General features: G+C 43.8%; 1 protein-coding gene across 7 annotated transcripts in view; it reads right to left on the bottom strand.

The window, feature by feature from the left end:
• Positions 1-510: 510 nt before the first annotated feature.
• The window catches only part of KDM6A (lysine demethylase 6A), a 303,262-nt gene continuing 276,391 nt past the window's right edge, over positions 511-27,381 (bottom strand). For all 7 annotated transcript variants that reach the window (XM_045002630.1, XM_045002631.1, XM_045002629.1 and 4 more), the window contains 7 exons: positions 21,726-21,874; positions 20,489-20,603; positions 18,336-18,523; positions 17,143-17,284; positions 5,329-5,455; positions 4,214-4,384; positions 511-2,184 (listed from right to left, as the gene is read on the bottom strand). In XM_045002630.1, coding sequence (XP_044858565.1) covers positions 2,155-2,184; positions 4,214-4,384; positions 5,329-5,455; positions 17,143-17,284; positions 18,336-18,523; positions 20,489-20,603; positions 21,726-21,874 — 922 coding nt within the window. In that variant the 3' untranslated portion in view covers positions 511-2,154. The remainder of the gene's footprint in view (positions 2,185-4,213; positions 4,385-5,328; positions 5,456-17,142; positions 17,285-18,335; positions 18,524-20,488; positions 20,604-21,725; positions 21,875-27,381) is intronic.

Raw genomic sequence — 27,381 nt, forward strand, 5'->3', positions numbered from 1 at the left:
CATGATTTTTCAAGATTACAATATGTCTGCATAAAATACATAATTAAAAAAGTTATTTGCAGAATTGGTTATCAAAAGCCCTGACTTAGCTTTAAAGAATTGCAAATATTTGCTTCCTAACAGCTAGTTTATAATTTTGCTGGCAAGAGGATGAGAGTTTATACTTCCTTTTAATCGCTATACCCTTTTGTTTAACAACAGCTAAAAAGTGGTGTGAAAATCATTTATAACTAGTTAAACTGCAGAAAGAGCACTTAACCAAGCTCTACTGATTCTTGATTAAAGGAGGCAAAAACAAGAGGCAATTGCTCTTAGTTATTGTTCAATATTTACCAAATTATTAGCTAATTAATATATCTGCATGCCTTGTGTTTGTAACATCTCACACTGAGTACAGGAAAAGGTAACAATGCAATCAGCTGGGTTACGCACTAAAAACAGTGAGAAATTCTGTTCATTTGATGCAGAATTCTATGCATCAGTCAACTCTAATCCACTAAGAAAACTATAAATGTTGAAATTTAGTTTTAATGCATTAAGGAACTGCTGAGAAAGATTATGAGCAACTTAATAAAATAAATGCCATTGTCAATTCAAACTGCAAATAGTGTTACAGTCATATTATAAAGTTACCCTAAATAAACCTAGTGCTTCAAAAATTTACCAGTGATTTTCTATTACAAAATATGTGAAAATACAAAAGAATACTACAAAACAATGTCCTTTTTGGGTCAAAACTGACACCAAGACGACAAAGTCTTATTTTAGTTTGTTAACAGGAACTATTGGAATATACAAATTTCAATTTGGTTGAATTCTATATACCATATCTCCCAAAGCCCATGGTTACCATTGTCATGTAACCGCTAAAAGTATTCTAACCTTCCTATCAAACCCATTACTTCTCTGTGACCTTTAAGGTTAGCTACTACTTGTTTTCTAATACTACATTTTGGCGGCAACTATTTATTAGCCTGTTATTGCAAAAAGTGCAATTTAACAATAAACCAGTCTGAAGGGGTTTTTATGTCTTCAAGATACATACCATATATTTCTTTAAAAATAATCATACTTTTGTAAGCAATATTTTACAGTAGACATCTCAAATCTACCATATTTGTAAAACTTAAAACGAGAGAAATTTAGGCTCTAAATTTTTATACATATATTTATATTCAGATTCTATATATATTATATATACACATGAGTATATATAAAATATATATAATCAGAGTCCAAAAATGAACAAAACCTAGGCACTGTACATAAATCTTTTTTTAAAACTCAAACAATAGAAAAACTTTAAACATTAAACAATTTTAATAAAAGTTTCTGTACAATGCTAAGCAGTTTTATTTACATATAGAAAATGTAATAGGAGTAGTGTTTGAAATTACAGCACTCCTTAAAATTTCAATGGCAGGTAATCTGGAAAAAATAACAGCATTCCATTCACAAATATTTTCAAGCAATAAATATGTATTTATAAATAGTGTAAATTTACATCAAGATTAGAAACAAAAATCACAAATCTGAAGTTTATTCCTTAGTCTATGTGCAACCCATTTATCTTTGTGACTTGGCTGTTAATTTTTTTAAATTTTATTTTAGGAACCAAAAGTGTAACCGTCATGGTTTCAAAACAAGACAGAAAAACATAAAAGCAGTAAAAAAATTATATCACCTAACTTTTCACATTAAAAAAAAAAAAAGTTGCCCAAAGAAAGACTTAAAATTTCTAACTACCTTACAAAGAAATGACCAGCTAAGCTAGTACTTTTTCCAAGGGAAATTCTGAAGGGGAAAAATGGATGAAAATAATTCATCAGCCCAGAAACAGAGAAATACAAAAGAGGTGGTCTTCAAGTCAGTAGTCTGTATAATGTTGCCAGTTTTGTCAGATATATACAAAACATGGAATTATTATTATTTTTGTGAAGTACAGCTGGATGAGCTTTATTTATTTTGAGTTCTGGAATAGGAGGCAGTGCTCTCTCCTGTCCAGTTGGTTGACACTCCGCACTTGGAAGGTTGCATAGACACAGCTTTCAAGCCAGCAGCCTTACAGGATAGCTACAAAAAAAATCAGTGGTGCAGAACTGGGTCACTTCCTGAATATCAGAAAAGTTTTCATTTAATGTCCATGGAAAAATGTCAAGATGAGGAGGATGGCAATGGAGGAGCCTGGAAAGAAAAAACAAATTACTTTTTCTACAATGGGCAAATGCAACTATTCAGTAAAGATCCATGTAAACAATATGTATAAAGTTTAAGGGACAAATTAACATTACTGGTTTTATATGTCAGGATTTTTCTAAGACCACATTTGTGATTTTTTTTTTAATATTCAAGTACAATTAACATTTTATTAATATTTTACATTAACACTCTCTAGCCACATATACAATTATTTTAAATCATCCATCACAACAATTATCTAGATGAACATGCTAAAAATTAGACAACAGAACTCTTCCCTATACAATATTCAGGCTCACCTTAGAAGAAGTCTGGGAGAACAGATATTTATAGACTTTTCTGTAACAATCACTTCAGTATCTGAGTGCTTCACAAACAATGATTTTGAGTCTTTTACATGTGAACTAAAAGCCAATAACTTTGAGCTCTGTTACACCAATGGAGGGAGTAAATTCCAGAATAGAGGGTCCTGCACTGAGAATGCCCTGGATATTTAAATTGTGATACCTTAGCTAAAAGCTTACAGGTCTCAGAAGTCTAGTAAAGAGAATAAACACTTCTCCAAACCAACACTGTGAATTGCAGCTGGAAATTAATCAAAAGGCAGTCATATCTGGACTGCCATATTCAATTACAATACAACATCTCGGAACACTCTATCCAACCACTGTCAACTTTCCTGTGAATGCAAGGTTCATTATGAATCAATTTAGCACCACTCTCACTCTGATTATGGACAAGACATCTGACCTTGCCTGCAACACTGAAAACCATATGGAATGAATGAACAATCATGCGTTAGCACAGTTCAGACCAGCAGGCTACAACATACAGAACAAACCTACAAATGGGCAAAGGTAATGGATAGCAGGGTTTTTGCTTTATAACTCAGATGCAAAGGAGGCCCCAAACAGAATTGTTTGAGAGAATTCTCTTGCCAAGCAGAGAGAAAGCCAGGTTTTTTGATTTCCTACTAAAAATAACGTCCAAGTTTCTCTTAAACGTGGTGCTAGTCTCTCAGCTTCAGTACTTTTAATCCTCCCCTCACAATCCAAGAGCACAAAATGGTTTCTGGGGGCCCCAGGCAAAGTTTTAAACTGAGGACTCCACCATTCCAAAAAACTTACCATGGAGGTGGAAGAGTTTAATACAGTGGGCGGGGTGGGTTTAAGAAAGGGCCCAGGGCCTGCGGGGTCACTGCCTTCCCTGTGGAGATAACGGCGGGACTCTAACCTGCATGCAGCCAGTGAGCCACTTCTGGTTCCACCTCTTCCAGACCTCTAGTCCAGCTGCCAGTGGGAGCAGTATCCCAGACCCCTCAATTCACTCCTACCTCCAGACTCTCAGCCTGGCAGGTTGCCTTAGGCCCAGTGCGATGATACCAGTGGTGGCTGGATACGGGCCCAGCTGGGATGGGTGAGTCGTCTCCAACACTAATCATTGGCGGGCACCATATTTGAGTGGCACTGTGACCCTGTGTGCCATGTCACAATGCCTTTCACTCAAATTTGGCCCAGCTGCTCCTCCATGATGATGAAGGGGTGGCTGAGCCAAACCTGAATGCGCTGAGAACCCATATGCCAGGTCCCAATGCCTGTCACTCAAATTTGGCACAGCTGCCCTATGGTGATTTTGGAGGCTCTCTCAAATGGGGGTCCCAGGGCAAACTGGCCCTTTTGCCGTCTCCCCCTCCTCCCCCCCAGTTATGGGTGGCCCTGTCTCCATCTGATCCAGACGTGTTCTTCAGGTAGCCTCTATATTAGAATTTTAAACCTCATCCTTGTGAATTTTGACACCTGTTTTTCTCTGCAAACTCATTTATATACTCTATAGTAAATTATTGTACTTTTCCATGCATTTCTGCTGCTTCAATATTTTTTCTGAAAAAACTGAAAATACAATTCTATAACTCCATTTGAACCAGAAAATCCAAGGTATTCATATACAAATAGGTACCAAGACAACATACAACAGCTTTACAAAGATAGTTTTGCACCCACTGACTATAACTTACTAATGTAAATTGGTCATAGGCTTGCATCATGTCCTCCATTTTGTACTGTTCTAGCACCACAAAATTTTCCAGGTTCCCGCTTATCTTTCGTGCACAGTCTTGGCAATGTACAACATAGGTCTTTCGAGAATTGCTCTCACTGGTGACAAAAAGCAGATTAAAGACTTCCACCTGTGTGACAGGAAACAAATCAGTGTTGACATCTGGTTTTGGAAAGCTACAAAAAATAAGGCGTGATTGGTTTGGTATTTATATTCTGACTGTGAGCACGTGAACATAGAAAAAAGACAAAGTAGCTCAAGAAAAATTCGCACTTCCAGGGTTCAGTCACAGAGGTAGGCACTCTTCCAACTCATGTCTACTACTACTACTAGCTTAAGATGTTTGAATCAAGGCACTAAAGAAAGTGCAGGCGAATATTACCAAGCAAGTTTCATAAGCTGAGGGTTACACCTGTAAGGTATATACTGTAAGCATTATACCCATTTTGCAGATGGGTAAACAGAGAAATTAAGGCCAATATTTTCAAGTGCCTACTAATTTTCAGTGCACCCCTTTTTTTGGCTTCTCAGCTTGGGATAAGTGCCTGATTTTCAGAGGTGCTAAAATGATGCTTTTCATTTGGTCTTTAGCAAAATTGCTATCCTGTTCTTTAAAAACATAATACAGTGTTAAATACTAGGGAGAATCAAAACACCTAGCAAGACAGGCATGTTCTGTGAAGAGTGCACTCCAAAGTTCTCTTTGGGGCTATTTCTGACCAGTGAAATACAACAACATTCTAAAAATCAAGCTCAGTGGATCAAATTCAGTACAGATGGGACGAATCTTTTTTTAGAATCCCAGATAATCAAAAGACATTGCATGACTAACAATATGTCCACTGCAAAAGAGAGTTTAGCAAAATAGAGCCCATATCTAAAAGATTATATTGTAATGGCTTAGGAGATAGCAATGTGTCTTCTTACATATATCTATTTACAGCACCTAGCAGATTGTGGGTGCTACTGTAATGCAAATAAAGAAATACAGAATTAATAACAGCAGTAATAATAATGGAAGACATCCCAAAAATAGATCAATTTAAAATTGCGAAGTTCTTTACTTCTACTGACCTCACAAATGCTACAGTAATGAGCCGGCTCTTCCTTTGTTCGCCCATGCCAGACAATCTCTTTTCCTGCAGCAATTAGAGCTTCCCTCAATGTCTGACACTGCTTGAGAGTTCTCAACAGGCAATACCTATCACAGAAATCCAAAGTAAATAATTATACACAAACATTTCCCCTGTATTTAGCTCAAAAACTAAACTTTATCTGTTGATTTATTCAACCTTAACCCCCACCACAACACCCAGTATATTTCATTTTAATTTGAGCAAATGAAACTTCCTTAAACAGTGAAATACTGTGCTTTTTAGTGTACTGTAGTTATACAACTGTTTTAATCTAACATTATCAACAAGAAGTTTGGTTGACTTACTGGGTAAAACAAACAGCTTACATTTCATATATGAAACTCAAAGCATTATGTTGACGACCCAAAGCATCATTTTACACTAACATCCTAAAAGGAAATCACTTCCTCAACACAACTGTCTTCCAGTGGCCTAAAGTGAGGAAACTTGAGTTCTGGTAGAAATTATTATAGATTAGGAGGATAAAAATACCCAGACTAGTTTTAGAAAATATTTTCTGTTGATTTCTCTAGAAAAAAAATTATTATCTAAAAATGGAAGAAAATGTTGACATTGGTATGCTTACTGCATTAAGGAAAAAAAATGTAGTGTGCTCCCAAATGACTATTTACAATTGTCTGCAGCAGGGCCGCCCAGAGGGGGGGGGAAGAGGGGCAATTTGCCTCAGGCCCCGAGCCCCACGGGGGCCCCCACCAGAGTTTTTCGGGGCCCCTGGAGCGGGGTCCCTCACTCGCTCCGGGGTGCCCGGCAAACTCTTGTGCGACCGGGCGCAGGAGCTTCTGCCGCTCCTGGTCTTCACCGGCGGGGGGTCCTTCCGCTCCGGGGCAGAAGGACCCCCCACTGGCGAATTACCGCCGAAGACGGAGCGGGACCCGCCGCCGAAGTTCAGCCCGGTCTTCGGCGGCGGGGGGCCCTTCCGTTCCGGGACCCGCCGCTGAAGTGCCCCGAAGACCCACGGCGGGGCCCCCCTCTGCCGAATTACCACCGAAGACCGGGCTGCGCTTCGGCGGCGGGTCCCGCTTCGGCAGTAATACGGCGGCGGGGGGGCCCCCACCGCGGGCCTTCGGGGCACTTCGGCGGCGGGTCCCGGAACGGAAGGGCCCCCCCGCCGCCGAAGACCCCGGGCCCCCGGAATCCTCTGGGCGGCCCTGGTCTGCAGTATTTTTATGTAAATGACAAAAACCAGATTTGAATTTTAGCTCATTTTGTCAAGCAATACATCATTTTGCTTTCCAATATTATGTGAACTACAAGTGTGTTCTCATAAGTGGGCCAAAATAGGTCACCTGACTTTTTTAAATTTCAAATTTCTCTGTCATTTACAATAATTTTCAGTTCTCAAATATCCTTGCATTTGAGCAGTACTCTGATTTTTCTCTCCAAAGGGTAGTTACATACATTACAGACACTGGAAAACAAACGGGAAGAAAAAATGCTAGATGGAAAACTAAGTGGAAAAAAGTTTTATTTCCCCGTCGCACACCCCAAAATGTTGTTCAAACATAGTGCTAGCTCCTTACTTTCTTTTCATTTTATAGTCTTAAAATGAAAACGTATGTTTTATACTTGTTTCTTTATGTTAGCAAAATTTTAGATTATACACTGAGGCCTGGTCTACACTAGGACTTTAATTCGAATTTAGCAGCGTTAATTCGAATTAACCGTGCACCCGTCCACACCAGGAAGCCATTTAGTTCGACCTAGAGGGCTCTTTAGTTCGAATTCGGTACTCCACCCCGACGAGGGGAGTAGCGCTAAATTCGACAAGGCTATGTCGAATTAGGCTAGGTGTGGATGCAAATCGAACTTACTAGCTCCGGGAGCTATCCCACAGTGCACCACTCTGTTGACGCTCTGGACAGCAGTCCAAGCTTGGATTCTCTGACCAGCCACACAGGAAACGACCCGGGAAAATTTGAATTCCTTTTCCTGTCTGGGCACTTTGAATCTCATGTCCTGGTTGGACATCGGGGCGAGCTCAGCAGCACCTGCAACGATGCAGAGCTCTCCAGCAGAGGAGTCCATGCAATCCCAGAATAGAAAGAGGTCTCCAGCATGGACAGACCGTGAAGTCCTGGATCTGATCGCTGTGTGGGGCGATGAGTCTGTGCTTTCGGAGCTGCGCTCCAACAAACGGAATGCAAAGACCTACGAGAAGGTCTCCAAAGCCATGGCACTCAGAGGATACAGCCGGGATACAAAGCAGTGCCGCGTGAAAATCAAGGACCTGAGACAAGGCTACCAAAAAGTCAGAACGGCAAACGGACGCTCCGGAGCACAGCCCCAGACCTGCCGCTTCTACGAGGCACTGCATGCCATTCTAGGTGGGTCTGCCACCACTGCCCCACCAGTGACCGTGGACTCTGAGGATGGGATAGTGTCGACGGGCAGTTCCTCGGCGATGTTCGCCGATGGGGAAGATGAGGAAGGGTTTGTGGAGGATGACGCAGGCGACAGCGCTTACAATACCGCTTTCCCCGACAGCCAGGATCTCTTCATCACCCTCACAGAGATCCCCTACCAACCCTCCCCGGCCGTTAACCCGGACTCAGAATCAGGGGAAGGATCAGTCGGTAAGTGCTATAAACATGGAAACATTTATTTTTTAAAAAACAGGAATAAAAAATATGTAAAAACTATATAAAACCTTTTGCTTAAAAAACTATATAAAGAGAAGGTCCACACAGATAGGGATGGAACAGAAATCCTCCTGGGACAGTTCTACGAAGCTCTCGGAGAGCAGCTCGAAAAGTCTCCGCAGGAGGTTCCTGGGGAGAGGTGCCTTATTTGGTGCTCCGTGGAAGCACACTCTTCCGCGCCAGGCCATCCTAATGTACAGCGGAATCATTGCCTCCACCAGCATTGCAGCGTACGGTCCTGGTCTGTGCAGGGATTCGAGCAGCATCCTCTCTCTCTCTCTCCGAGTGACCCGCCTCAGGCTAATCTCGTTCGGCGACTGCTGCATCTAATTAGGGCAATTAGTGTACTGTTACTATTGTGAATGCTTGACTTTTACTTTGCATAGCAATGACCTTCGCTTAACAGCCACGTGTTGGAGGCCACAGAGGAAAAGCATACAGTGATCTTTCCCGTGCACAGCCGCGAGGGGCTGGAACAGGGTCAGACTTTATGCTTTACAGATTGCCTTCAGCGGGAGGGCACAGCTATCCATTAACTGTTAAGCAGCCTATAGTGTAGTGCTTACCAGGCCTGGCTGCTACACGGATTCAGCTGTACCGCCCCGCTTGTCCGATCTCCTGTGCAAGACCGCAGCCAATGAAAGCATATTCCGAAATCTCGAACTTGTCCTGAGAGCTCGTGAGACTAGGTGCCCTGTATGGTCTTGTTCACAGAAACTGACTAGACTGTGTTCAGTGTTCGCAAACATGTATCTTTTCAAGGAAATCACTTCCTTTTTCCCATCACACAGCTGCGGCTCTTTCACGAACTGCCCCGGCATCCCCCTCACAGAGGCTGGCGCAGATTAGGCGGCGAAAGAAAAAGACTAGGGACGACATGTTCTCGGAACTGATGGCTTGCTCCAGAGCCGAGGCGGCCGAGCAGAGACAGTGGAGGGAGACCCTATGTCAGCACCAGCGCTCACACAGCGAACGGGAGGACAGGTGGCGGCAGGAAGACCAGCAGGCGACTCAAACGCTGCTTGGGCTAATGAGGGAGCAAACGGACACGCTCCGGCGCCTTGGAGATGTTCTGCAGGACCGCAGGCAGGAGCAGAGAGCCCCCCTGAACTGTATCTGCAACCGCCTTCCCCCGCCACAAAGTTCTGTCCCCCCCTCACCAAAAATCACAAGAAGGAGGGGCGCTAGGGGCCGTGAAAACTGTCACTCCACCCCAGCAGAGCGCTCATGTACCAAACAGCTCTCATTCCCTAAAGTGTGAGAAGTGCTTCCCTTCCTGGATCACCCAGTCCCAAATCCAAGTTTCATCCCCCCACTGTGTAGTTGAGTATTAAAAGTAGTTTGTTGTTATTCACTGTTTCCGTCACGTTTTCCTTGTCAGAAGACTTTGTGTGAAGAGGGGGAGGGGTTTTTTAATTGCATAGGACAGCCTCCATTACCAGGGTACAGACTTGGGGGCAGGATCAACAGCAGGACACACACAGACTGCAGTCACTAGGAACTAGGGTCATTCTGGGAGGTGAATGCTGCCCCGGGTCAGTCTGTGAGGTGTATGCTGCCCCAGGGTCCTAGCGCCTGACATCCACAAATGGCAAGGCAGGCTGCCCTTACCATGCCCTTCCCCCCTAGCCACGAGCCTCTCCGATGCCCTGAGCCCCAGCAAGAGCCCTCATCCACGGACACATACTCACCCTTCCCACACACCCCTCACCCCTTCCTACGCCCCAAACCCCAGTCCAGAGCCTGCATCCAAACTCTGTCCCAAAGACGGCCCCCCTCACCCCTTCCTGCAAACCCACCCCTTCCTGCACACCCACCTGCAACCGTCCTCCCCCCAGAGACTGCTGTAGGAGCAGGAGCCTGTCATTCCTCTAGTGTAGAAGCGGTCTGGACATCAGTGCACACCGTACCCACCACAGTCCGCGTCCATGTTTCAACCCTTTAACAGGAATTCATAATTAAAGAAAACTTTATTAATAATCAGTGTTCCATTCAATTTATTTTAAAACGTGTGTTGGAAGGGGGGAAACCTGGAGAACGGGGTATGTAACCGCAGATCGAAGTCAACAGTCACTGAAACAGGCTCAGGTTCAGCTTCTCTGTAAATCAACTGGAGAGTCATAGGTTACCCTGCTCTCCGAGGAACCTATCTTTCAAAGCCTCCCGGATGCACAGCGCTTCCCGCTGGGATCTTCTATCGGCACGGCTGTCTGGCTGAGCGTAATCAGCAGCCAGGCGATTGGCCTCAACCTCCCATCCCGCCATAAAGGTCTCCCCCTTGCTCTCACAGAGATTGTGGAGCACACAGCAAGCAGCAATAACAACGGGGGTATTTTTTTCGCTGAGGTCCGAGCGAGTCAGTAAGCTCCGCCATCTCCCCTTGAGACGTCCGAAAGCACACTCCACCACCATTCTGCACTTGCTCAGCCGGTAGTTGAAGAGTTCCTTCTCACTGTCCAAGGCGCCTGTATAGGGCTTCATGAGCCAGGGCATTAGCGGGTAGGCTGGGTCCCCGAGGATCACTGTAGGCATCTGCACATCCCCAACCGTTATTTTGTGGTCCGGGAAGAAACTACCTGCCTGGAGGCGTTTAAACAGACCAGAGTTCTTGAACACACGCGCGTCATGAACCTTGCCCGGCCACCCCACGTAGATGTTGGTAAAACGTCCCCTATGGTCCACCAGTGCTTGCAGCACCATAGAAAAGTAGCCCTTTCGGTTAATGTACTCGCTGGCCTGGTGGGCCGGTCCCAGGATAGGGATGTGAGTGCCATCTATAGCCCCACCGCAGTTTGGGAATCCCATCGCGCCGAAGCCATCTATGACGACCTGGACGTTTCCCAGGGTCACTACCTTTGAGAACAGTTGCTCAACGATTGCGTGGGCTACTTGAATCACAGCAAGCCCTACGGTAGATTTGCCCACGCCAAAGTGGTTCGCTAGTGACCGGTAGCTGTCTGGCGTTGCAAGTTTCCAGAGGGCTATGGCCACTCGCTTCTGCACAGTCAGGGCTGCTCGCATCCGGGTGTCCTGGTGCTTCAGGGCAGGGGACAGCAAGTCACAGAGTTCAAGGAAAGTGCCCTTACGCATCCTGAAGTTCCGCAGCCACTGTGATTCATCCCAGACCTGCAGCACTATGCGGTCCCACCAGTCCGTGCTTGTTTCCCGGGCCCAGAATCGCCGTTCCACACCATGAACTTGACCCATTGCCACCATGATCTCCACTGCGCGGCGTACCCTGCTTTGTGAGAGGTCTGCGCCACTCTGTGACTTCCTGTCCTCACCACGCTGACGGAGCCTCCTCGCCCGATTTCTCAGCAGCTGACTGTGGAAGAGGTGGACGATAAGGTGCGAGGAGTTGACAACGGCCATAAGTGCAGCGATGATCGCAGCGGGCTCCATGCTCGCAGTGCTGTGGTGTCCGAGCTGTAACCGACCAGAGAAGGGCACGAACAGATTTCCCGCCGGCGCTTTCAAGGAGAGAGGGCGGGAGTGACGGTTCATTGATGACAGTTACCCAAAACCACCCTCGACACATTTTTCCCCCCAGCATGCATTGGGGGGAAATCCCAGGATTCCAATGGGCAGCGGGGACTGTGGGAACTGTGGGATAGCTTCCCACAGTGCACCGCTTCCAAAGTCGACACTGGCCCCGTTACTGTGGACTCACACAGTCGAACTAGTGTATTTAGTGTGGATACACAACTTCGACTTCATAAGGTCGATTCCACAAATTCAAATTAAGTTGATTCGAAATAGTCTTGTAGTGTAGACGTACCCTGAGACTTTGATGTTTCATGCTTAAAATGTTCATCTATGTTCGTGCCCCCCTCTCCCGCCGCAACACCCAAATCCAGGGACTTGTTAGTATTGTACTTCAAAGAGCAACACAAACTCAAGTCAAAATTGCAAATAAGCCCATTCTACATTAGCAACTGACACCACCTTCTGACATGCTGAATTTTCAAAAGTTGAAAAAGCTAAAATGCAGGCTATAAAAAAAACTAAACATTTTTTGGCCTGTGAATTTAAAAGTATTCAATAACTTTGATAACGTATTTAAAGTCTAAATAACTTTTCACTGCTAACACTGAGATAATTTTGTTTTGAAGTGATCGATTTTACGTCACTATAAGAAATGCTTAATACAAATACAATTTTAGCCCCTAATGTATGACACACTTATACACATGCTTAATTTCAAGCACAAGTAATCCCCCATTGAAGTCAATGAAAGGAGTTATTCATGTAAGTAAAGCTAATGTTATGTGTACCTATCTTAAGTATTTGCAGGATCATGTCCTTAATTTTCAATATTTTGGTTTTTGACTATAGAAACTTAGTAAAATTCAAATAAGAGACCGTAAATGTAGTGGCACTTTAAAAAAGCATAATTTACTTCATTATAAATTTTAATCTAAAATTGCTATAGCACAAACATTCAAATTAGTGTTACAAAGTTTAAACCAAATATTTTTTTTAGTATCAAGTGATTTAAATAACTTTATCCAATGGAAAAGAAAAGGTCTGGGATTATGTCAAACAAAGGCAGGAATGATCAAGTCAGAGAAGACAAGAGCTAACCACCTGGAAAAGTTTTGCTGCAGGAGATCAGGGAATTAATTTACATCAAAACCATAACATTTTTTAATGAAACATTTTAAAAACAGACATATCTCCTGGTATCTGGCACTGCGTCTTCCTGAGGCAACACATTGGGGGTGGGGGGTGGGGGTTCACACATGGTCACATGCTCCCTCACCCGATTTCTGCCATGGTTCACATCATAATGTGGCCAGCGGCTGCCTTTTGGCACTGGTGAAGGGAAGGGAGCTGCTTCCAGCCTCAGGAGAGGAGGGAGAGGGAGTGATGACCTGGCCCATATCTTTGCAGAGCTCGTCTCTTCTACCCCTCAATCCCCGCTCCCCAGTGGCTGGACGCAGCTTGTCCCTTCCTGCCCGCACAGTTGAAAGGCAGCTAACACCTCCAGGCTGGTGCTGTCCATGGACATAACCCAGCCGCCTCCTGTCCCCAGTCTACAGCACGGGTAGGAAGGGGTTAAGCCCCAAGGATGAATTGTGCACCAGGGCCCAGGGAACCTGACTGCAGGGGCTTCACCGAACCCGGCCGGGGAGGGGGCCTAAGGGACGAAGCAGCTCCCTCGGGGCAGGACCCAGGGTGAGGGTGTGGGGGGTGAAGAGGGTGCTAAGCCCCTGCCCAGGGGCTTCTGTGGAGTCTGCAGGATTGAGGCATGAACAGGCTTGAAATTGCTTCCCCCCACACCACTCTAGAGCTTAGCTGAGGGGCGGAGAGGCTTTCCCATGCCAGCACTGTGCGAGGCTTTGGCATGTGCAGGGCTCGGCTCCTCCTGGCCAGTGCCCCAGGCTGGAGGATCTTGGGCTTTCCCAGGGCCCCGGTCCAGCCAGAGGCAGTGGGGGAAGGAAGGAGCCTGCCGGCCAGGCTGTTGACAAGCTGAGTGCTTGGACCAGCCGGGGGAGCAGCGAGCCCCACATGTTGCAATTTGGCTCCACCACCAGCCTTGCACACCCAACCCCATCATAGGTCACTAGATCCCCCACTCACTGCTGGTGGGTGGGCGGCTGGTGAGCAGGGAGAGAGACAGAAAATATGGGACAACATGCCCATTTAAAAAAAAAAAAAAGTTGGGACATGTGCAGGAGGGCTTAAATATGGGACTGTCCCTTTAAAAATAGGATGTCTGGTCACCCAAAATATGAGTCAACTGTCATTTAGCCCATCAGATGGCATTTACCAATATTTAAATCTAAACTGAGTACCTTTGACAGAATGCAAGTGGAATTTCAATTATACACTTGCTCATTAAGAGCCATCATATTATATAATTATTCTACAAGAGTATCAGTTTATTTAATCTATTTAGTTCTTTAACTGAATTGCCATTAAGAATAATGCAGACTTCTGGGTCATATGGGGTAGGGTTCATAATTTGCTGGCTGCAGAAAATCAAATACATTAAATCTATGAAGGCTGTTGGTACGTGCAATCCCTAATTAGCCCAGCTCTCTCCAACATGCATTGCAATCAGCCCTTTGAGATTAGCCAATTAAATTTTTATCATTTTGGGGTAATGATAGGAAGGCAGCAGGTGGGATCAGACATCTGAGGACTGGAAAGATACCTTTTAATTTTCTGTCTATTCTATCTGCTGGCTATTCTGTTTTTGTAACTGAAAGCGCACAATAAAGTCGTATTTATTAGTTTAATAATTTAGGAAAAAAATCTGATACACTACCTGCTTATGAAGTATGCCCTGAATTAAAAAGAAATTAAAAAAAGCTGTCAATATTTTGTGCTCCCATGCTAATATTTAGATGGGTTCTTTGGGCAGGCCTAAAAGCCTTTCCCTCAATTGTTCTTCAGAGTCTCAGATTTCACTGTCAAAAAGTTTTCTAGCTATTATAGTTGTGAAGAAAGCATTCAAAACAAGAGCAGATGCTGCAGTGATATCTGCCTGAGCTTTTAGAGAGCCTAAAAATTGTGATGCCAATGACAATAGTTAACAATATTGACATTTTAAAGTATTTCATTGCTAATCAAAGCATGTAAGAAAGAAGAGTATCATTATGAAGATCTACACCAGTGTTTCCCAAAGTGTGTGATGCCTGAAGGACTTGTTAAAGGGTGGAGGTAGATTAAAGATGTAGAAATTAGCAAAACAGTGGGGCTGATGAGAGGCACGACTAATTTCACTTTCCTGAAGGCAGGCTCAGCTTTCAAAAATTTGGGAATCATTGCTCTAAGTAGTATACTTTATTAGGGTATCGAATAGGTTTGTGGTAAATAAGGGTAGACCTTACAGTCTAGTACAGACACTGGGTGAACCCACTGTGAAGGAGATGTCAGCCTGATTTCTTCTGTGAGGAAGGGCAGTGAGGTCTGCATCTGAACCTTTATATATTTGGTGAAGTTTTCAAAACTTGGATTGCATCTTGTCCATCCCCTTGATGCCAGGCTGTTCGCTATAAATATATCCTTCAGTAATTTGTCTACTCTGGTGTAAATATCCTGGGATGAGTATCATCTGGATCTGCTGATTGGGTATATTAATTATTTCCTAAGTATCCTTTTACTGATGCTTTTATAATCAATATCCCTTCATTGCCTTCTAGTTACACAAACTCCCATTTTCTTTATTTCATCCAAAATGACATTTCTCCTATAAAGCTATTGAGTATTTCAATCATTTTAGAATTATTGTCTCCCTACTCATTCGTTAATGTGTCCCCACTCTCTCTAATATTTCCTTTTTCTTTTGGCCCAATACATTTGTAAATGCCTTTCTTATTCCCTTTAGACACTTCTGCTATTATCATCTGGGGATGCTTTTGTTTGTTTTTTGGGAGATGGGGGTATCTTTTCTCAGAGCAATCTAACTTATTTTGGATATTATTATTTGGTTCCCCAAACAATTCCAGCCCCCCTTTCAGATCTTTGAACACTGCTTTTTTATAAGCTTCTAGTACTTTTTGTTTGCTTTTATTTAAAAGAACAATGCTGGATTGCATGCTTATTGTGGTGTCTTAAGATGCTCAAACTTTCTTTCAAATGCATACATTTTAATTCTTTCCCTTGCACAGTCATCCCAAACATTTACAGGTATACTTATTCACATTTAGTTTTAAATAGTACTCACTGCCATGTATGCCAGTGCCTATACGTCACTGCAGAACATTTTTGCTTATTTTTCAAATGAGAAGCACAAGTCACTTTTTTATTTCAGCAAAAACTCCTCCTCTACCCTGTTTCCTACCTATTTTGGTACTTAACTCCCAGAAGAGGCAACTGTTTTAGACGATCTAGATGCCTTGGATTTCCTTGACTTGTGTCAATTTGGATACAAATCTGCATTTGGTACAGAGTTGGCATCTGTTGCATTTATTCATAATTAGGAAGAGATAATTTATCAAGATCAAGTGTTCATGCTGATATTCAATGAGCTATATTTGAAACCAATGACTATAAAGTGTTGGCAATATAGCACAGAAGCTAGCAGGAGTGGACATAGCTACTCTCAGGCGGCCCCATCCCTTTCCCCTTGAACAGGTCCAGTGGATAGTTTTGGACAATGGCTCTTCTCTCCCAAGGGTACTCACATGAGTCTTCAGAGAGTACCAGATGGAACCTCTATTCTCTCTCTATATGGGGCCGAAATGAGGGCATTCTTGGCGCAGAATTCCCTTAGGAGTAGAATATGCTGGAATGCTCATCTGCTTTCTCAGGATTTCAGAGGGTGGAAGTGATGCCAGATGATTTATTTTTGTATGGATTTGTATGGCTTGAAAGATATGTTAAAGGTGACTTGAACCTGGGAAACACACTTTTGAAAATGTTCAATTTTGAATCCAGACTGTTACCAGCTCATTTACTCAATTTAATCAGCTGCAGAACTCTTCAAATGAAAGGGGGGGGGGGGAGGAAGAAAGAAGAAGCTTTCCAAACCCTGCCTCCTTGCTTGTCAAGGTGTTTTCCCTGCCTCTCTTGGTGATAGGATATAAATCAGCTAAATGCGAGTACTGGAAATGAACAAGTAAATTTACTATTAAAATATTTAGTTTAACTGTAAAAATAATTAAACATGCCCACCCTGAGTCTGAAGTTTACTGACAGCAGAAGATCCAATCTTGCAACTTGTTGTTATATATAGGCAGACCCCTGTGCTCGTGAAGGGCCCCATCAGAGTCAACAGAGGTCTGTCTGCATACAAGTTGCAAGATTGAAACCTAAAATATTTTTTAAAAAACTCTGGAGTTCACAGTTAAGATAAAAATCTCAGGAAATCTAGGCCTAAAAGTTACATTGAATACCTAATTCACCACATCAAAACAGCATTCATTTCATGTAATGCTAAACACAATCTAACAAAATGGATTTCACTAGGAAGATAATATTTATTCTGTAAATAAAAAAGATCGTCTTTGTTTTTTAAGTGAAGTTTTAGTTCACAATCTTTTCAAATTAAACATGACTTTGTTTCATTCTGTTTTAACAACAGTCAAAATAAGAACAGTCAACTGTCGAAATGGATATACAAAAATTTAAAATACACTTACTTGATCATTTCAAAAAGCTTTGGATCTGAGACCTTTATATTTCGTGCCATGTTCCACGAAAGATGAATCATGGGCACTATTGACTTGACGCTCTGCAGTTTATTCCACTCGTACCGTTCCACTGCCAATTTATATTGACAGGCTATAAGAAAAAGTTACAGAAACATTCAGATACGCCAATAAAGGATATAAGATCTCTTGGTCATTCTCAAAACCTGAATTTTGTAAAACTGGAGAAAACTACATACTGTAAGCTACAGTGGTTGCCATTACAATTTTTACAGCTTTGAAAGTAAATTTTTACACAATAGTCCCTTATATTTAGGGATTCACAGCTGTTGATTTGCTGTTTTACTGCAGGTGGAAGTTGCAGCTCCATGAACTGACAAAACTTCCTGCTTTTGTACGTGCCAGTCAATTCAAGTGATCTTGGAATGATACTGCTTATAGCACTAAACCAAAATAAAGTTTGTCGTGTGCATTACTATTTAAGAAAATCGTTATTTTTTGAGGTACCTACTGGTCCTCTTTTGTCTGCTGTGTTTCCTCCCGTTATCTGAGATTATCTTTCTATTTTTCTGCTTATATCAGGTTGAACCCTAATGACTTTACATAATTCTCTTGTAGCTGTACGTTTGAAACATCTAGCCAAATGTTTTTATTGGTTTTAAACTGAAAGACTGTACTTAAAGCTAATATTCCTGGAGCTTTTTAAAAAACTCAAGTATTTTATACTGGTTTATCATTGCCTGTAATGATTAAAAATAGGAGAGCTCATTGGTCTTGAAAAAACTAACCGGATGGATAGTCCCCTCCAACCTCTTGCCTAGATGTATGAATAAGATGAGGAGAGGAGAAATGAAGGAACTGGAGTGCAAGGTAGAGTGAGTTCATCTAATCATTTCCTTTCTCTGTTTGTCTTTATACCAAAATGTATAGTTGTGATTGTGGTGAGGCTTAGTCTAAACAAATCGTGAAAGCACTGTGGTGCTTGTGTTTTCAGCCTTCCTTCAGAGGAAAACATTTCCGGTTTTAACATTATACAGTTTGTGCTGAAACAGTTTCAAGAGACTATGCAATTTTTAATCTAGTAAAATATAGTCAATTAATACAAAAAGCCCAAGAGAGTTGGGATGCATGTGGTACAATATGAACAAATTATTTATGTCACCATACATATTATTTCACCATACCTGTAAGAGGGCCAACATTCCAAGCAATGTTGTTGCACCAGCCAATAGCCTGAACCCAATGAACAGTGCCAGCATTTATCCACACCAAATCCCCAGGTCTCTGAATAAACCTATAAACTGGGACATTGGCTTCATACAAGTCTTCCAGGTTAGGCCACCAAGAGCCCATTAAGAAATTCATATTATTTCTGAAACAATAGGAAAAAAACAGTCTTCCACATTTACGAATAGATAAATTAGGGGTCTATGCCTACTAACAAGATAAAGTTAAGTTAATCAAAATACTTGCATACAGTGATCACTATTACAAATACTTCCAACTAGTGACTGATGACACAGGAAATGGTAAAAAATAAAAAAAAACAACCCCAATGTTTTCTTCTCCAAGTGGCTGATTTGAATCCAGTGTAGGGTCATTATGTCCTGAATCTGTATGTAGCAATTTGGCTGCATGTGCGAAATGAGCAGATGGCCTCCATTTATTGTCCAGGGTTTTGGCTACACTATTTTTTCTTAACATTTCCCAGTATTGCTATCACTAATACAACTCCATTGGTAGTCACAATCAACATAATATTAGTCTAGTCTAGATTAGACAAGGCATAGTGACTAGTGAACACATCTTCAACATGACCCCCACCACTAGCTCTCTTCTTATCAGTCTCAGTAAAAAGGCCAAGCTATCAGTTGCTATGGTGACTCAATTAATTCTCCAACCCACCGATTTAACAGTACAATCTATATGCTAACCACTATATAATAATTGTACTGTTAATTATAAATTGCAGTCAGATCAACTGAAGAGTTCTGGCTCATATAAATTTCTTCTAGCGAATAAATACATATGATCTATTAGTCATCAATAATTCAATCACTAACTGGCTTTTTTTTTTATCCTCTTCCTCATCTTACTTGAAACTGTTCGTGAAGGCCGTCTTTAGACTTTTTCTTCATATATTTTAAATGCAAGGGCTGATTTGAGCTGGGCATGTCCCTTTTATCTGTCCTCTTTGATCCCTTGGGCCTGTCAGGCTGCTCTTAAGCCTGACGCCACGTTATTTGTGAGAAGGTAAGGCCCAGAACTGCGCTGCATTATCTTCAGTGATTCAGGCTATCTGAAATTCTTTGAACTACTTTGACTTTTCGCCTTCCACCTTTTGATTTCCTCTAGCAGTTTCAGAATGCTCTGACTCTAGTTCCAAGCTGTTTGTCATGTTGGTGACATTTTTTCTTTACAACATTTTTTCTGTTATTCTCATAGTGGCTCAGTTTTGTGCAGTCTTTGAAAAGAATGTATCACTATCATACAATCAAATAATGAACACATAAGAAAACCCAAATGTAGTTTAAAAGTTTGCTAATCTACAGAATCAACACAACATGGATTTATTTTCATTGCTGATTGTGAGACGCTATGGCCATTTAAAAAAAAAAACCTGCAAAAACACTTGCATGTACACAAAATACACTTGAGTAACAGAGCAGATTAATCATGTATGGGGGCAATAAATATTTCCCTGTCGTCCTTCTAACGTACCTTAGCACTGATATGGAAAGACCACCATTTGAGTAAGAGTGCTAGTTAGTATTCATGTACGTAACAAAAAATCCAAGAGAGTGGTGGCAATGATTATATGATGGGTTTTGTAAGGTGGAAATTGGATTGAGGTCTTAAAATACATCTGGGGCCACCACACCCATCTGGGAGTAATAACTTTTGAGCCCTCCTGATATGGTCTGAATTTGAACCTTGGACTTACAAGTCTCCATATGCATTACAAACCCCCAATGTAATCTATGTTCCCTCCCCTGCCACCTTTATTTATTTATTTTTTTAAAAGTCCTGAAATAAATCTAAGTTAAGTGCTGATTGTCAGGGGCAAACTACCCTGAGGCAACTGAGATAATCATAAAGTTGGCTGTTTTTTGCACGTTGCCATTTATTTGATTAAAATGCTGAATAAGATCTAGTTTTTTCCTTTATACTTTAACAGACTATTCTGATTCATCAGAAACTATAAAATATTACCTTCACCTCCCCACTGACAGGTGTTTCTGCATCTGACAGGTGTTTCTGCGCGAGGTGTTTCTGCATCTGACAGGTATACATACAGAAGCCCTCAAAACATCTGAGGACAGCATCTGAAACTTACTTTTCACAGAAGTCATTCAGGACACCCCAATAGCTTTCAGGAACAACAAACCATTCACAGTCACCTGGACCAATATTTATGTTTACCGAACAGAAGTTGTTATTTTCTTGGTGACCTGAAATTCATGAGAAAAACTGTTATTTTCACAGTGATGATACTTTTGTTTTGACAGCACTGTGAACACGTGAAGTACTATATAAGCACTAATTATTATTAAGGCAAATTATATCACAGCTTAATTATATATGTATTTGTACATAATGCGTAGCACCACAGCATTTGAGAGTCTACCCTTTTTTTTAAAATACACAATTAAAACACTGTTGCTTAGGATATGTATTAGTGACAACACAGTTTTGCTTTGATTGATTTGTGGATGACTAAAAGTTATCAATTTCTCTAATCTCTTATTTGCATAATGCTTTGTGGCTCCCCTCTTGTAGATCTTAAGAACTCTGCTAGACCTAAGCTTCAAATCAAACACAATTATTACATTTATTTTGAGGGCACCTGGAGGCCTGAAGCAAGATTGGGGACCCACTGTTTTAGGTACATAATAAGAAATAATCCCTGCCCCAAAGAGCTTTCAATCTATATAGACAAAACAGACTAAAGTAGTATTACCTCCATTTTACTGATGGGAAACTGAGGCACAGATACACTAATGGACTTGCAGAAGGTCACATATGAAGCCAAAGGCAGAGCCAGGAACTGAACTAAGATCTCCTAAATCCTAGTTCAATGACAGTTGAACTGTCTATCACAAAACTATCTATCACTGAAGGATATCTTTTACCTTCAGGTGACAAAAGTTTAAATTAAACAAGGTTTAGCTCTTAAAGGTTTAATTATAAACTGCCATTCTAGGAATTTACAAGATCTGCTGGAAAAGCTTACAGAAGCTTGCAAGATGTGCAAACGAAGTAAGTCAATCATGTCTAATTTTTCTTAGAAAAACATAATTAAATGCAATAGGTTAGCAATAATGAATATTTAAGGTTGTGAAAATAAAAACACTTAAGTTAGGAAATTTCAGACAATGCTACAAGAGAAAGTAACTGTCACTTTGCATATGCAGCATGAAGCATTTTCTAATTTCTTGTTAAACTGATACTCTAATATACTCTTTTGTTATATTTACGCACATCACAAACTATATAGGATCTGCAATGTGATCAGGTTAACACCTTCTTGACTTTATTGCTTGATTTTTTCCATGGAAAATGTCTGTACTTACCTGGTGTCCTACTCCCTGGAACCTTCATGTACAACTGGACTGTGTTCATTCCCAGGACTGTATGACCAACATGGCTTAGAAGATTTCCTGCTGACACCACACGTACAAAAGCAGGAAGTTTTGTCAGTTCATGGAGCTGCAACTTCCACCTGCAGTAAAACAGCAAATCAACAACTGTGAATCCCTAAAGTTCATGGGATACTTTGGGAATTATATTAACAGCATTTTATAAAACTGTTAACATATAGGTTACAGGAATAGAAACTGTTACTGCACGTTTTCATGTTTCTTGAAGAAAACTTCATACACAATTTAATGTCTCATTCTAGAATTATACCAATTCACATGTCAATTTAATGCTAATGTTAAATTGGAATCCAAGTCTTAATCATAGAACAGTCCATTCTGGCCTAAGTTTTCAGAAAATTACATTTCAGAATTGTACACCTATCTTACAGTGATTGTGCATGTAACTGTGGTAACTGCATACATATTAGGTGTGCAATTGAGTGCACATACTTCTGAAAACTTAGGTCTCAGAGACCATAGATCCCTAACTTTAAGTTTGGAAATGTAACAAAAACTCCTGCTATTCTTTAAACTTGAAATTTCAGCACACACGTCACAAAAAACCTCTATGTATTAAAACTGCAAACAATCCCCAATTAAAAGAAAAATCGCACTACAAATTCCCACCAGTCAACATCAGTATATGAAAGTGGAATTCCAACCTTTTTCTTCCCTCCTGCTCTGATTACTGCAAGAATCTGTTTACTAAGAAATAAGAATGGCTGTGGTGGTGAAAAAGACAGTTACCTCTTCCGTAACTGGTTTTCTTTGAGATGTGTTGCTCATGTCTATTCCACAATAGGTGTGCATGCTCACTATGTTTTTTCCCTAGCAGTATCCGTAGGGGAGCACCCCAGCGACCCCTGGATTGGCACCTCCATGGTGCGGTATAAGGGGCGCTGCGCGCTCCCTCCACCCTCAGTTCCTTCTTGCCAGACAACTCCGACAGAGGGGAAGGAGGGCGGGATGTGGAATAGACATGAGCAACACATCTCGAAGAACACCAGTTATGGAAAAGGTAACTGTCTTTTTCACCACCACAGCCATTCTTATTTCTTAGTAAACAGATTCTTGCAGTAATCAGAGCAGGAGGGAAGAAAAAGGTTGGAATCTTTTCTTCTTCAAGTGATTGCTCATGTGTATTCCACAACAGGTGATTCCAAGCTATATCTGTTGGAGGTGGGAAGGAGTTCACAAACTCTTGGGACCGAGAACGGCCCTTCCGAACCTGGCGTCCTCCCTGGTCTGAGAGACAATTGCATAACGCGAGGTGAACGAGTGAACTGAAGACCACGTGGCAGCCCTACAAATGTCCTGAATGGGGACATGGGCCAAAAAGGCAGCAGACGAGGCCTGCGCCCGAGTCAAGTGCGCCCTCACAATTGGTGGCATTCCTGCCAGGTCATAACAGGTACGGATGCACAAGGTGATCCAGTTGGAGATTGGCTGAGTGGAGATCGGCCGAGGCGATGATCAGTTGCAAAGACTTTCTGAGTCACTTAGTCCGCTCCAGGTGGAAAGCCAGAGCCCATCTCACATCCAGCATGTGGAGGCGGCGCTCCTCACTGGATGCATGGGGCTTAGGGCAGAGGACTGACAGAAAAACGTCCTGACCCATGTGATAGGCGGAGACCAACTTTGGACGGAATGAAGGGTGTGGGAGGAGCTGGACCTTCTCTTTATGAAACACCGTGTATGGGGGCTTGGAGGTCAGGTCCCTGAGTTCCGAGTCCTGCCTAGCTGACATAATCGCAACCAGGAAGGCCACCCTCCACGAGAGGTTTGACCAGGAGCACGTGGCTAGCGGCTCAAACGGGGGCCCCGTGAGACTGGCCAACACCAGGTTTAGGTCCCACTGTAGGACAGGGGGCCTAACATACAGGAAGAAGCGATCCAACCCCTTAAGGAATTGACCAATCACAGCATGGAAGAATACAGTGTGGCCCTGCACCGGCGGATGGAAGGCTGATATGGCCGCCAGGTGCACCTTGACTGCCGAGGGCGCCAGGCCCTGGGCTCTAAAATGAAGAAGGTAATCCAGAATAAGCTGGATCAGGGCGGCCACTGGGGAAATGCCCTGCTCGTCTTCCGATCTGGAAAACTAGACCACTTTTCCAAGTAGGCTTGATGCATGGAGGGCCGCCTGCTTTCTAGGATTCGCTGTAGGACCCCCCAGCGCCTCAGGTAGGCCGTCACCACCGACATACATTTCGTGAATACTGTGGGCAGTGGACAAGCCAAATGGGAGGACCATAAATTGGTAGTGTTCCTGTCCCACAGTGAAATGGTGGAAGCATCTGTGCCCCTCGAATATCTGAATGTGGAAGTATGTGTCCTGCAGATCGAGGGCAGTGTACCAGGCCCCGGGATCCAGGGAGGGGGATGATGGAGGCCAGGAAGACCATGTGGAACTTGAGATTCATTATGTACTGGTTCAGGCCTCGAAGGTCCAAGATGGGCGTGAGCCCAACTTTGGCCTTCGGGATAAGGAAATAATGGGAGTAGTACCACTTGCCTTTGACCTCCCCCGGTACCGCTTCCACCACTCCTAAGACTAGGAGCCACCCCACCTCCTGCTCGAGCCGAGAGATGGTGTTGAGGACCCATCAGTCAAGGTCAGCCATGACCACTCTGGGAGGACACACAACTGAATAGAGAAGGGAAGCTTTACTGGGGGTGGATCCCTGATAAGAACTGGCAGGGTGCCCCCGGGCGTCCCGTCAAAACCGCCTTTTCCCTGCTTGCTTGCCCTTGGAGGACCCAGGCTTGGGGGGGGGGGCAGGCTGAGACTGCCTCTGTGGGCGCCTCTTATAATCCCGTGACTTCTTATAAGTGGTCTCGTATTTTGACTGGGTGGCCTGAGCAGGAGTCTGCTGTGGCTTGAACTAAGGTTTAGCCAGAGCCGGAACACAGAGAACCAGAGTCTGGAGAGTCATGCAGGAGTCTTTCAGGCCATGCAGCTTTGTATCCATTTGTTCCACAAACAGAGCTTTTCTGTCAAATGGGAGGTCCTGCAGGGAGGTCTGCGCCTCGGTGGACAGCCCAGAGAGCAGGAGCCATGACACCCTTCTCATAGACACTGCGGAGGCCATGAACCGCATGGCCTTGTCCGCTGCATCCGAAGTTGCCTGCATGGTTGCCCTGGCAGCTGCTGTGCACTCCTCCACCAGTGCTTTGAACTCCTTTCTGTCCTGTTCCTGGAGGGAGTCCTCAAATTTGGGCAGGGAGCCCCACAGATTGAACTCATACTGGCCCAGGAGAGCCTGGTGGTTCGCCACCCGTAACTGGAAGCTCAAGGCTGAATAATTTTTTCTTCCAAATGAGTCCAGCCTCCTTGAATCTTTATTTTTTGGGGTAGGGGCTGGCTGGCCCTGCCGTTCCCTGTGGTTGACCAACTCGATCCCCAGGGAGTTAGGAGCAGGGTAAGTGTATAAGTATTCATGCCCCTTGGTGGGTACAAAATACTTGCGTTCTGCTCTCTTAGAAATGGGGGCCAATGAAGCTGGGGTTTGCAATAGGGCATTTGGAATTTTAACCACCCCTTCATGGAGAGGCAAGGCCACCCTGCCCGGTGCTGAGGAGAACAATACATTAAACAGGGAGTCCAAGGGCTTCTCCATCTCCTCTGCTTGGAGGTGGAGGCTTGATGCCACCCTTTTTAAGAGTTCTTGGTGGGCCCTGAAGTCCTCCTGTGGGACAGAGGGAGGAGGAGCCATAATCGCCTCATCCAGGGAGGGTGAGGAGGCCAGTGCTGTACTCTGGGTGTCCACCGGCACCGGAGGGTCCACCACCTCGTCAGTCTCCAGGCACAGTGCTGAGGATGTACGTCCCACTGACTCCTGCTTCGGAGATCTGGAGAGGGAGGCCGAAGGTCCTTCTGAGGTTCTGGCCACCGAGCGAGCCCCCACCGGGGGCTGCGTCAGGAGCCATGGTGCCCACTGGTACCATCGGGCTGGCTGTTCGGCCTGGCCCATCAATGGATGACTACAAAAGGAGGCCGGGCTGACATACGACCTGCCGCTGTCTCTGGACCGGGAGGAGCAGCAGCTGGGAGTGATGCCAACCACGGGACTGCGATCCCGACATGGAGGACCAGTACTGAGAGTCTCGGTCAGATGGAACCGAACCAGACAGCCGGTGGGCATCAAGGGTACGATCTATGTGGACTTTGCCCTGAACGGTCGCTGGGCGGCTAATTGCGCCAGGAACGTTCCTCGTCCAAGACCAGTACCAAGTTGGGGCGACTGCGGCGATCCCAGCGGCGGCTTGCCTCTGGAGCGCGGGGCTGACATCGGTGTGCTCCTGGTACTGGCCTGGTCATAATGTCCCGGGCCACCTGCAGGGCCTCCGGTGTGGAGGGCATCCAGACATCCGGAGAGGCCTGCTCTGAATGGGCCAGGCTACTCCGCTCGATTTTAGTCGGAAGCCTAGAGGCCGGTGGGGATTGAGGACTCCCTGAGATGGGTCTAGCCTCTGTCCCGGGTTTACTCCAGTGCCGCAGAAAAGAAGAAGCCTCTTCCTAACCTTCTTGGCGTGCCCCATGGATGGAGAGTGGTGCCGACTAGTTGATGGCGCTGAAGGGTCGCTATGCACTGACATCTTGGTGCCCGGTGCTGACTTGGAGCAACATGCCAGAGCCAGGATCAGGGCTGACTCCATCAGAATAGCCCGGAGCCTAAAGTCCCTTTCTCTCTTGGTCCAAGGCTTAAACGACCTGCAAATCTTGCAGCGATCGCTAAGATGGGTTTCCCCCATACAGCGGAGGCACTCCACGTGCAGATCACTCAGTGGCATAGATCCCCTACAAGTGTTGCACGACTTAAAACCTGGGGCACAGGGCATACCCCAGCCCGTCTGCTCTAGCTACACTAAACAACTAACTAACTACTGGTACCATACACTGAGCGAACAAGCAGTTTTGGGGACGAGCCACAGAGAAGCTGGAGCAGAGCAGTTCCAAAGCACCTTCACTAGTGGCAAGAAGGAACTGAGGGTGGGAGGAGCACGCAGCGCTCCTTAAACTGCGACATGGAGGTGCCCTGGAGAGGCAAAACTTCCGGCACTGGTTCACGTGGTGAGCACGCACACCTATTGTGGAATACACATGAGCAATCACTTGAAGAAGAGGAGGCAGGCTATGGATCAGGATGAATTTCCTGGAGAGAAGCAATTTCAGTGGGAATAGGAGGGAGGAATGAAGAAAAGGTGGTGTATAGGTGATGGGAATAGGAATGCAAAAGTAGAGCCCAAGTGGTGAACATTAAGCTTATGAGAAAAAATGGGAGAATACGATGATGGGCGGATACATCACACACAAACCTATGTTTAAAAAATATTAAGGTTGCAAAATCAAGTACTCAGAAGTTAGGAAATGTCAAATGAGAGAGAGTCCTGTGGAAATAACAGTATGTGATCATGATATACAGTCTTTGCACATATACACAAGGGGACTATGTTTCCTAACTTATGACTGCATGACCCTGCAATCTAAATAATGTTCTTTTAGTATGTTTTGTGCATGTAGTTTTCTAGGTTTTTAAAAAAGCACACACAAAAAATCCATCATATGGCATTGTACTGATACTCA

This window comes from Mauremys mutica, chromosome 1 (assembly GCF_020497125.1).
Source record: "Mauremys mutica isolate MM-2020 ecotype Southern chromosome 1, ASM2049712v1, whole genome shotgun sequence".
In the NCBI taxonomy this organism is placed as follows: Eukaryota; Metazoa; Chordata; order Testudines; family Geoemydidae; genus Mauremys; species Mauremys mutica.